The sequence below is a fragment of the Haliotis asinina genome, chromosome 12, assembly GCF_037392515.1.
Source record: "Haliotis asinina isolate JCU_RB_2024 chromosome 12, JCU_Hal_asi_v2, whole genome shotgun sequence".
In the NCBI taxonomy this organism is placed as follows: Eukaryota; Metazoa; Mollusca; class Gastropoda; order Lepetellida; family Haliotidae; genus Haliotis; species Haliotis asinina.
The window spans coordinates 1,961,671-1,974,676 of NC_090291.1; the positions used below are offsets into that span (position 1 = coordinate 1,961,671).

Sequence of the window (13,006 nt, forward strand, 5' to 3'; positions counted from 1 at the left end):
GTTGAGTTTAACGCCGTTTTCCTGTGTGGAACAATGAAGATTAGATCAAAATTCACATGATTTATTTATCGGCTGTGGCAGATCGAGCTGATATTTGACATACTATATCGATCTGAGATGATAATTCACCGCGGTAGATGGCATATCGATCTGATGCATCTATATGTTTATCCATGTCGCCAGGACGGACCACGCCCACACCAGAAGTCCTGCCCCTAATGAACCTACTGCTGTATTTGCAGTGCAGTTGAATCTGTCTAGCTCCCCAGAGGTTCAATGATGGTACTTAACTTACGCCCGTCAACACTTTGCGTTCGAAATACAGGTTTATGATCCATCACGCAGTGAGCAAACACCACTATAATATCAGTTTACTGCTTCCTGTGTGTGACATGAAAACGACACACGATAACCTCACTGCTTAGTTACGGACGAAGCTATTCCGTGAGTGCTCATTGGTACCGCTGGATCTACCCGACGTAGTTATCTGCTGTTGCATTAGAGCTGGCGGTCGCTGCTCAACGTGATTAACGTGCTGATGTATGAACACAGAAAAGTCATACCATAAGCTGCATACCTCGACCACACACTACTTTCATAGAATTGGTATGAAGTAAGCGGTTCATTGAAAAAGATCACGCCCACCATGTATATACCACAAACTATATCTGACGCATCTATTTCCCGGATGTAAAATATTTACTTAACACTTTAAAAACTATTAAAGTATTTTAAATGAAAACATTTTGTGTGCGTGACACGTAATTCATGTGTTGTATACACGGGGACCCGCAAAGACACAAACAGCGACATTCTCCTAGCCTCATTCTCGTTTTATGCTTCGTTTCGGAAGTGACGTCTGTGTCCAAAATAGCAAAGGTCTTCTTTCGCTCATGACTTCTTTTCGCTCAACCTTCTTGAAAGAAGCCTTGGAAGCAAACTGGTGAAGTGTATTAAAGATCACAGAATTGAGATACAACATACTCGTAGAAACGGGTGTGGAGGAAGCCTTGGAATGAATAAAGGAACGCTTGTACATACTTTCAGGTGATCCATGATTCATTGTCTTGAGTATACAATAGGTATTGGGATTTTCTCAAGAAAGACAGCTTCTAAAGGTTCAATCTTTTTATTCTTTCAGAGTAATTATTTCGTTGCAGTGTCAAATTTGTCTTCACTGAGGCAGTATCTTTGCTACCACGTAAAGATATTTCAGCCGTCAACACATTCGAATCCTAAAGGTATACACTAATATCTCTGCGTTTTGAACTTGATCTCCAGACACATCTGCCCGAACTCCAGAAACATTTGTCTTAACCCCAGACACAATTGCTAGAGCCCCAGACACAATTGCTAGAACCCCAGGCACATTTGCCAGAACTCCAGACAAACATGCCTAAATTCCAGACACTTTCCTGAGCTTCAGCCACTTTTGCCTGAACTAAAGGCACGTTTCCTGAGCTCCAGAGTCGTTTGGCTGAGCTCCAGATATGCTTAGAGTGCACCAGACACTCATGTTCTTGCTTCACCATGTGCCTGCACCTCATCTCAGCTGACGGATTCTGTCTGTATTTTCTGTGACAACGTAGTTTGTAAATCAACACCTGGGGCATTTTACAAACATCTTCTTGAGCTCCATCCTGAAATTTTTGTTGTTGAAGACGTAGATGATGGGGTTGATGACAGTGAGGGAATAGACTAGCCACATAGCGGCCACGTCCACCCACAATGATGTGTTCACGTGCACGGGACAGGCGTGAGTGACGGCGTACGGACCCCAGCACAAGAAGTAGGCTGTGATCAGCAGCGCACCTGTAATCAGAGAATTTGTCACCTGCAGCAACCGCATCTGCATCATCTACATCCTGTCAAGAATTCACATACGTCCCTGACAAACAGGCGGTTGGGTAGACACGTGGTTAGACCGTTCGCTCATCGCACATCGCACATCGCACATCACACATGGGTACAATATGTGAAGTCCATTTCTGGTGTCCCCCGCAGTGACATTGCTGGAATATTGCTAAAAGCGGCGTACATCTAACATCACTGACTAACCGGTTGAATAAGCAAACTGCGCTGAAGGATTGATAGCGCTTTTCTCTGTGTCAGATTATGTTCTGACCAGGTCACGTTGCTGTCTGAAATCTCAGGACTATTTAGTGTGGAGAAATTAGGGCAAACTATCACACTTTACTAGTAATCACTGTGTTGATGTGAATGTTTTCTCTTCCTTGTTTCATTTAAGCAAAACAAAATATATAATATATATATATATGGAAATAGTAGTTTTGCTTATCGCAATATCAAAAGTTTTCCCATCGTGCCAATGAGTGAGGTTCGATTTCTGATGACATTACCACAAGCGGCGTGTCACCCCACTCGGTGACCTGACGACTGCTGAATAGCGGACAGTCGGTGGTTCGATCCTCATGTCAAAACACGTCAAAAAAGGTACTCGTAGATACCCTGCCGGACACTTGGCATTACAAGATACTGGCCTCCATGACTACAACTGTGAGTGGAGTATCTATGTTCGGATATGAAACAGTATCTCAATGAGTCAGCGCTATGAAACAGGCATTAGTCCTGACTCGGTTAAACACTCACACACGTGCACGCACGTACATGCGATTCACACTTTCTCTCTCTCTGTCTCGCCCTTATTCTAACTGTCCCTCAATACTCCTCTCTCTGTCTCTCCCTTGTTCTAACTGTCCCTCAATACTCCTCTCTGTCTCTCCCTTGTTCTAACTGTCCCTTAATACTCCCCTCTCTGTCTCTCCCTTGTTCTAACTGTCCCTTAATACTCCCCTCTCTGTCTCTCCCTTCTTCTCACTGTCCCTCAATACTCCCCTCTCTGTCTCTCCCTTCTCACTGTCCCTCAATACTCCTCTCTCTGTCTCTCCCTTGTTCTAACTGTCCCTCAATACTCCTCTCTCTGTCTCTCCCTTCTTCTCACTGTCCCTCAATACTCCTCTCTCTGTCTCTCCCTTCTTCTAACTGTCCCTCAATACTCCTCTCTCTGTCTCTCCCTTCTTCTCACTGTCCCTCAATACTCCCCTCTCTGTCTCTCCCTTCTTCTCACTGTCCCTCAATACTCCTCTCTCTGTCTCTCCCTTCTTCTAACTGTCCCTCAATACTACTCTCTCTGTCTCTCCCTTCTTCTAACTGTCCCTCAATACTCCTCTCTGTCTCTCCCTTCTTCTCACTGTCCCTTAATACTCCTCTCTCTGTCTCTCCCTTGTTCTCACTGTCCCTCAATACTCCTATCTCTGTCTCTCCCTTCTTCTCACTGTCCCTCAATACTCCTCTCTGTCTCTCCCTTCTTCTCACTGTCCCTCAATACTCCTCTCTCTGTCTCTCCCTTCTTCTCACTGTCCCTCAATACTCCTCTCTCTGCACACAAGCACATCCAAACGCACACGCACAACCAGCAATTTTACACATTTTGAAACCTGTTGTTTTCTAGTCTAAATATACATAGCATATGTATATTTGAACATTTTACCTCGTTTTGCGATCTGTTTGTCTGCGCTGCGTATGTGTGACCTCTTTGCGGGCAATGGCTTGTGTTTATCGTAGTTGCCCATGTCACTGTACGCTGTGCCGCCGTTGTTGATAGTAACAGCGTTTGTTATAGCAGTATTTGGACACACGGATATCTCCTTAACGCCAGTCACCTCCTCGTGTTCTTTCACTGACGTCGGACGAACAACTGATGCAGCAAAAATCTTCATCTTGTGAGCTCGTAGAGTCCTGGACACTTTGAAGTAGCAGAATGCCATTGTAGGTAGAGGGATGCCGTAGCCCATGATGATGGCGTACCAGAAGTACCAGCAGCTGGTTCTGAAGGAGGGCGAACAGTGCTTGGTGCCAGGCTCGAAGTAGTATTCTGCAGGTTTCGTCGGCAACAATGGCGGCAGGGCGGTCAGGCTCGCCCACAGCCAGCAGCCGGTTAACAGACCTTGATGAGAAAGCACGGTTGAAACAATGGGATTTACACAGCATTGGTTTGACGTATCCAATAGTAATTCAGCGATGAGAATCAAATGTTAGGTATCTATATACTGACTTCCTAATTCCTTTGAAGATTCAGCAGGAAAAACAGAGATGAGAAAACATCCAAAGTTGGTTGAATGATGTTTTACGACAGCTTTACGAAGCAATATTCAACTGTTTGATAGAAGTTAGTTAGTTAGTTAGTTAGTTAGTTAGTTAGTTAGTTAGTTAGTTAGTTTGTTTGTTTCTTAACGTCTGATGGCAATATCCAAGCTGTATGACAACGGTCTGTAAATACTCGAGTCTTGAACTGTCAATCCGGTGATCAACGGCATGAGCATCGATCAGCGCCATTGGGAACCGATGACATGTGTCACTCAAGTGAGCGAGCCTGATCACCCGACACCGTTAGACGCTTCTTACGACAAACATATGATGTTGAAGAAGTAACGGCAAAGGTAGCATATTTTATTGATAACACTTTTGATGCGAAGTAGCGGTATATGTCCTTACACCATTTTCAAGAAACAGTATTAGGATCACTTTTTAATAGAATTAATCAAATAAATTATGAAGGTCTCACCTCTAACATATCTAGCCATTATATCGACATTCCAGCTAGCAAGTGTAGTCGAACTGATGGTTGATGTAATGAGCAAAGAGCCAAGTCAAGTCACTCGTGGCCTCAAGTTCGTTGTTCGAATCAAGCCTGGAGAACTGCTCAGTTGCTTGAGTTGTTTAACACCTCACTCAGCTGTATGATGGCAGTATGTACATGATCCTCTGTGGACCAGACAACCCGGTGATCATGAGGCATCGATCTATGCAAATGGTATACGATGACATATCGTCAACCGGCGAGCCTAACCACCTGATCCCATTAGTCGCCACTTACGACAAGCATGGTTTGCTGAAGATCAATATTCTAACCCTGATCTTCACGACTATATTACATTCATCACAGCATAGGCGACAGTGTATACACTTACCAAAACACTTGGCCTTGGTGAAGTCGGTGATGTAGCGCAGAGGATGGAGAACAGCGACGTAGCGGTCGACGGCGATGGTGGCCAGTGTCAGGCTGGCTAGTGTACACTGGAACACGGACAAGAAGCCCGTAACCTAGCAACAAGACGGAGTCGACAGATGTAGTGGACATCACAAACCCCGTGAACAAAATGTAACTCTCTGACTCTGTCATGTATCAAGTCAAAGAGTTATGAGTGAGTTTAGTTTTACGCCGGTTTAAGCAATTTTCAGCCACTATCACGGCTGCCATCGAAAGAGTAGATAGTCGTGATGTGTTCTGTGATAAATGAACTTACAAATACAAAGAAGATTGTTTTTACACATTAATATTTTAATATTTCATATTTTAAAGGTCATATGCAACGTAAAATACAACTTTACAGATTCTGGTACCTTTCGATATGCACTTACCGAAACAAATCATAAAAAATGCCAATTCAACCTATAAAGTTGAAAACAACGCGGTGAAAAAAAAGCCCGCGAAATCGGAGTTCAAACGTTTCACTAAATTTCCCCCAGCGCTGGGAGGGGGGGGGGGGGGGGGGGGGGACTGGTTTCAACAGCTGTGCTGCGCTGCGTCCATAACGCATGCACAGTGAATAGGTTCGCGTCGTGAGCAGTAATCCCACTCTTTACGTAAAAAAACTTGTTGGTTGTGGTAAGCAGTCTCTGTCACAGAGAAAGCTCAGTGTCTGGTTTCTTCACACCTTTATGTCTGCCTGCTTGTCTGCTAAAGACAACATGCAGTACACAGCTTCAATCATTGACCACGCGCAATTTGAACTTAACACATATCTGACTAAAAGACATAAAAATAATAAACTGATTTATGACTCGTGCACCTGAGTCCCGTCTCTGCACATTATGTAATTAGGCACGTGTGATACACATGACAGGTTTTTATGTCTGTGGGTTGCAAAAAAACTACATTCATTTTTTCGGATGATTGGATCTGACGGAAACTGGTGCAAACTCTTGTCAGTTTCAAGTCCTGCTTTGTACTTGAATGAATGACAGATTCCAGCCATAGTTTACCATCTCTAGTGAGATGATTTTTGATTGGTTCGAGCGCAAATTCAGACAACATGTATTTTCAAAACCCAACATCTCTCTATACATTCTTCATGGATAACGACTTGTTTTAGTGTATATGATTTTGTTTGACAACAGCATATGAATCCATACTGAAACGACGCATCAAGTACACAAAAGGAAGTTGTTATCCATAAAGAATCTTACTTTCTTGTGACTCGCCATACTTCTAAAATGCCCATCAAACAGATCATCTTTCTGTACACACAATGAACCCTCAGCATATCAGCAAATGAACCAGCCAATCGGAAGCCGTCGTCACACTTGAGTGCACATCCACCCGCCATGACTGGCTTCGGTTTCCCGAGGGCTTCGTTTCGGGGAAAGTAAGCCCAAGTACAAAATATTGCACTTTTGAATCGCGATTGTACGCTTGTAATTTTGTTTATTTGTTGTTGTTTTTTTACAGCAGCAATGTATATTATATGTCATGAATAAGTGATAAATGTGTTTTAATTATGTTTGATTTTTTGGTTGCATGTGACCTTTAAGCAAATTCTCTAAAAACATCTCGTCGTTATAGTTAACAGTCACGTTTGTCTTCATCTGAGTCTAAAGCTGACGCATAATGTTGATCCCTATAAGGTCTTCTTTCACCCAGATGCTTTATTTCCGTATCTCTGAAACTAGCCCTAAAGTTTATGCTATCAATGACCTCATGCTCATCTAGCATGTGACCTAAAACATCTCACACAACGGAAAGCCACCTTAGATATATGTCAGTGAGTGAGTTTTGTTTTACGCCGCACTCAGCAATATTCCACCTATATGGTGGCGGTCTGCAAGTAATCGAGTCTGGACCAGACAATCCAGTGATCAACAACATGCGCATTGGTCTGCGCCATTGGGAATCGATGACATGTGTCAATCATGTCAGCAAGCCCGATCACCCGATTTGTTTAGTCGCCTGTAACGACAAGAATAGTCGCCTCTTATGGCAAGCATGGGTTGCTGATGGCCTATTCTATTCCGGACCTTCACGGGTCTAGACATATATCACGTGTTTTATTCGAGTAAAAGGATACAAATCAAACTACAATGCTTCTGTTATGAGTTCGAGTGCTTGTCAAACTAACGCTTTCATAATGTGTATCATATGTTGTTCGCATATAGGTGAACAATTATTGATTTACATTTTCATGTGTGTGTGACCAGAGATTCTGTTCTGTTTAATGTACCTCACACATCCGCCCTCACTATGTTTTGAAATACGTCCACGTAATTATGGTCCATACAAATATGTTTGATGTAAAGATGACTATCTCATGTTATGTTAACCTTCAATCTGTTTTCAGATTAGCCTTGTGTTGTTTACCCTATTTGTGAATTTGTATGGATGTTTTATATTCCGTGTGAAACTAGACCTAAGTAAACACGGGTGTAATTAAAATGGCTTCATCGATTTTATGTTCTTATAATGATGCTTGTTTTCGTTAAAGTGGTATTTAAACATTGTATAGTATATGCAGCAAGATACAATCGGGTCGCGCCAACAGTTGCACAAACAGTCGCATCCTGGCACATGAAGAGGGGAGGTAAACAGGTATTTGTGTAGCCAGGAAGGCCTTTCCCCTGAATCTAGACAATCACGTTATATTTCACACTGAGTTTCATTTGTTCATCGGGGCGATAGGGTAGGCTAATGGTTACAGTGTTCCAAAACGGGATTTAAACAGAGCAGATTTTGATGATTTCATAATAAATCGTAGATTGTAGTACAATTTCTCTTAGTGATTGGTTTAGCCTAGCAGTTAAAGCGTTCGTTCTTCACGGTGAAGACCCGCGTTCAATTCCCCACATGGTTACAATGTGTAAAGCCCATTTCGGGTATCTTCGGCCATGATATTGGTTCTAAAAGCGGCATAAATCCATATTAATTATCACTCACTCGCTCATTAGTAAATTACACAATCACAGAGATTGAGGTTAAATTACCAAATATCTGAAAGGATGTTACACGGAAAATTGTTAATTGATCATTATTTCGAACAGACTGTGAGACTGTTAATCACTGGCACCGGTGATGTCATGAAGCAAGGGATAAAGGTCACACTATGGTTCATTCTTCAAAACGAAAAACGCATGAACCATAATGGGTAATTTAGAGTTAGCCTAAAAACAATTATTTCATGTAATTTCAGTGGCAAAAGGTGAAAAGTTAGCATCTTGTATGACCACCATTGGCCACAATTGCTCGGCACCCTCTGGGCACAATCTGGATGAAGTCGCTCTTGTGAAATTCCTCCCCACTGTTTCTACAATGCTGTGGCCAGTTGTAAATGTCTGAGGTGTGCTTTGATGTTGCCGCACGGTGGTCTGAGTTGATGTCATAGGTGTTCTTACTGGGTCTATGTCTGGTGATCGGGAAGGCTATAGAGAGATGGTGACGTTAGTATTGGCAAGGTGATGGAAAGCATGTGAGATGGACGAACTTGGTTGGTGAATAGATTCGTGGTCCCCAGATCTTTGTGTGCTGGATATCTCACCCCACACCATGACACTTTATTCACTGAATCTGTCGATCTGGAAAAACGATAATTCACTACTCCGACTGTGAAGAAGAAATCGTGACTCATCACTGAACCAGACTCGTCTCCAGTGCCAGTCTCAATGACACCACCGCATGCAGTTGAAATATCGGGCAACTACCGGCTGTGACTCTCCGACAATAAGACGGAGTGTGGCGATGTTCTACTGGTGGTACTCAGTCGTCACAAGCGAATGACAAAATTAAACACAACGTTTGCCTTTTTATAGTGATCAATACTGCATTTTTTCCGCTGACATGCACGTGCATTGAGCTTTGCATGTTTTCTTGGTGACGTTTTGGCAAATATTTCTTCAAACGCTTCTAAAACAGATGAAAAATAATTAATTGCCGAGTTTTGGCTCTGAAACTGTTTACAATGACCGAAAAATGACGTTCTGGAAAGAAATAGTATATTTGTGCTACTTTTGTCAAGCTACACGAATCCAATATTCTCAAAATTATCTCTGCGTTTCGTTTCACGTACGTACCCGTGAAGGTCAGAGCTAGAATACTGACGTTCAGCATACCATGTTTGTCGTAAGAGGCAACTAACGGGATCGGGTGGTCAGACTAGCTGACTTGGTTGACACATGTCATCGGTTACCAATTGCGCAGATCGATGCTCATGTTGTCGATCACTTGATTGTCTGGTCCAGACTCGATTATTTACAGACTGCTACGATATAGGTGGAATATTGCTGATTGCGGTGTAAAACTAAACTCACACACTCACTTTCATGAACGTAGCCATAAGGCCATTGGTGTCGCAAGTGTAGGATATAACATGGCCTGTGGATATTATTGAAAACTGAGTCCTCTTCCCCCCCGGCCCTGGGGCATTTCCCACGGTAACCCCGACCGAAGATGTGTTTTAGATATAATTTAGATATAATATAATATTCAGTATTCACTGATGAAATCAACAGGGATTAGACAGGCAACCTCGCCTTGCACACGCAATACAGAAGTGCTGGCCGCACTACCCGTCTTCATATGGAGGAACACTCTCCTTGTTCACAGCGATCCCTCGCAGCCAAAAGGATAAAACAGCCTAGCCAGTAAGCAGAGGGTTGCGGTTTGGTGGCCGCTTGTCAGCACTACACGCAGATATCTGTCTATAACGTCATATTTTACGATCATATTCAGAGATGGCAAGACAAAGTCTTCAAAACAAGTACTAGTTCATATTTAGCTAATTGCACGACGACACGAGATTGTATCAGATTTGGGGGATGTTACGAAAAGTGCCAAGACCAATAGGGTGACGTCACTGTCGGTTTATAAGTGAGTATCATACCATTTAGGCAGAGGTCGTAACTGGATGTGTATCGAGAACTTAACAACGTATGGTATGGATTTATGACTTCTGTATTATTAACAAGGCAACTGCGTCTCACAATATATTAATTAACTCACCAGAAGCTGTAGATTGATGTTGTAAGAATCAGTAAACCCGATACAATGTCCCAATGTTTTTCACCCTCTGAGGTTATGGCCCGGTCACGCTAGGTGGACATTGATTTCGTCGACAAAAATATCAATGTCTTAATGATGAATCATTTTTATTCAGATCGATGAATCGAAAACCGCGAAGCACGCGTGAACCCAAACCCTTGTCATGTTTATTATCGACTTAAAACATGCACGAGAATTGTGTGATGAGTACTTGCTTTATGCCTTATAGCACCGTGAGCGAGCAAGGAGGACTGTCGAGACAACTGAAGAGAAACACTACATTCGATTCGTAGCATCAATGCATTTATTTAGTAACGATGTCCATTGACTGAACTGTCTGTTTGACCCGGAATATCCCCGGGTGTTTAAGAAATAATAATTACTTAAATATATGTTTAAAATCAGCACATGAATGCAGTATTGACAAACGTTCCGGATAAAATCTTCTCCTTTTATTCCGTGAGTGCCACGTTTCGATGCTTGTGCCATTGTTAAGCAGGAATGAAGTACTGTTGTTATCCGCAACGTTTGTCAGTATTGTACTTGCCACTATCTTAGTGGCACTGAAAGAAATACATGTTTTGTTCACTGTCTCCTGCACGACTCATCATAGTAGTGACATTATGTCAGAATATGGTCTGTAATCAAAGTCAAGGGCGCACACACAGCTCACACACAGACATTTACTTTGTGTTTATTTGTTCATGGAAAGTAATTACATGGGCTATGAAATGTTAGTATTCGGGATGATGTAGTGTGCTGTAGGTTCGGTGATAGTAGACGAGTGAGGAACGACAGTGTAAGGACCGGATGCAGTGAGACAGCGTTATTCGGCAGCAAAGTCGAATGGCGTTAGGCTAGCATTAACGCATGCGGTCTCATAAAGGACCATAATCTGGAAGTCGGAACAACAATCACCGTATCCTGGTACATATGAGTGAGGAAATCTTGCACAGCAAAAGTACTTGATGAGTAAATGAAAAATGAGTCACGTACAAAAAATAACTTACAACCTGCCAAGGATTAACAAGGATGCTTTGTTGTTACTCAAACCCAGTACATGTATACTGATTTTATAAACCGACAATCTATATTATATATCCGTAATGTCGAGAGCAAGGCAAGGCAACAACAAATGCATTGTACCATACAGAATGGTGCGGCATTGGGGTCTATTCCTTTGATGAAGGTGGCAATCTTTACCGATGAATGACTCCTCCAAGACTGACTTTTAAACCTGAACATTCAATCTTGGAAGAGTCCTTAGGAAAAGTGACAGAAACTGAAAACAGAATGAGTGAGTGAGTTTAGTTTTACGCCGCCTTTAGCAATAGTTCAGCAATAACAGGGAGAGGGACAACAGAAATGGGCTTCACACAACGTACTCATATGAGGAATCGAACCTTGGTTCTCGGTGTGCAGAACGAACGCTTTAACCACAAGGCTACCTCAACGCCCCGCAGTAAGTGTAAACAGCAATTCTGGCAATAACATATAACGCAAAAACAAATTAAAATACGAAACAAAAACATACATAATAGACAATAATTTTAAAATAACGAAAGAGAAGTAAAATAACGCGATATGTAAAGACGGAAAATAAAGTATTTACCTCGCACAAGATTCCTACATGTAGCGCAGGGAAGCATGGTTCGTCACGACAGAAGACCTCCGTCCCCGACACTGGCATCACCCACAGCACGTAGACCATGTCGCAGAGCATCAGGTGCATGACGAAGACGTTGTGTTTACTCTGCCGCAGCAGCTTGCTGGACATGTAGGTGATGATGACGATGAGATTCAAACACAGACCTAGCAGGATAAGAAGCGCCAGCGTTACCGCCTGAAGGTACTTCTGTGCAGTGGTCTCTCCCTCTGACGTTACTGACGTCGTTACGTTAGACATGGTGGCATAGGTCTCCGGGGAGAGTCAGGCAAGATATAAACGTCTTAGCTTTGAGAGGTCGGTACGCCACACTGTATATCAATGAACACTCCACGTGACGTGTGATCGATCTCAGGTCATGCTTTCTTATCCATGACAAATATTGACACGAAAGGCATGTTTCCTGACATATCAGGTCCTTAGGTCGTCTTGGTATACTTCCTCTGTAGTTTATATTATTGAACCGTCATAGCTTGAATATTGCTGAGTGTGACGAAAAAATACTCACACGCTTTTATTACTGATATGTCCTTATGATTTTCGTATTTCAAATATCTATATCAGAACATATTAATGCGTTTATCCTAAATCAGCTGATATCACTGACATTTGTCCATCTTATTCCGTTTCCTTATTCCGTTTTTGCTGGTATATATATTATTGATATATGTCCTTATCCAATTCTTCTGTCACTAAATGTTAGTGGTCCTTGTCTGTATTCCACATGGGATATATGACTTTATTCCACTCTTCTGTTAGCAAATATCAACGATTAGTGATCCATATCATCCATCCATTGTTTCAGTATATATCACTGATATATGTTCTTTAACATCCGTGTTTTTCATATGACTGATATACACTCCATATTCGAGTTGCATATATACTTCCTTGGTCCATAGACGTATTATCAACGTTCCTTGATACGATTTATACATGCATATATTGTTATTCCACCTTCGCGTCCATGTGTTATTCCATATCTAGACGTCGATATCCAAATATATCAAAATGTTTTATATTAACTTCGGAGATGGTTATCCAATATATAATTCCCAATATGACATCATTGAACTTGCATGTACATTGAGTCTCGACGTTAGCACCTTTTACCCTGTAACAGTCATACAGAATGTCCTGTTACATGCATCACGACTGTAACATACGGAACTCTGGAACTGTCACCGCTTCCTATCTGTCACAGACTGACGCTTGTCTGTCGTTACAGTACA

At 42.2% G+C, this 13,006-nt stretch overlaps 1 protein-coding gene across 1 annotated transcript; it reads right to left on the reverse strand.

Annotated features, from left to right (window-relative positions):
* Window positions 1–1,597: 1,597 nt before the first annotated feature.
* On the reverse strand, window positions 1,598–12,014 carry LOC137258625 (G protein-coupled receptor 161-like). The gene is made up of 4 exons (XM_067796321.1): window positions 11,721–12,014; window positions 4,992–5,124; window positions 3,512–3,967; window positions 1,598–1,812 (listed from the first exon to the last, which is right to left on the reverse strand). The coding sequence occupies exons 1-4, from the start codon at window positions 12,012–12,014 to the stop codon at window positions 1,598–1,600; spliced, it is 1,098 nt and encodes a 365-aa protein (XP_067652422.1).
* Window positions 12,015–13,006: the final 992 nt, after the last annotated feature.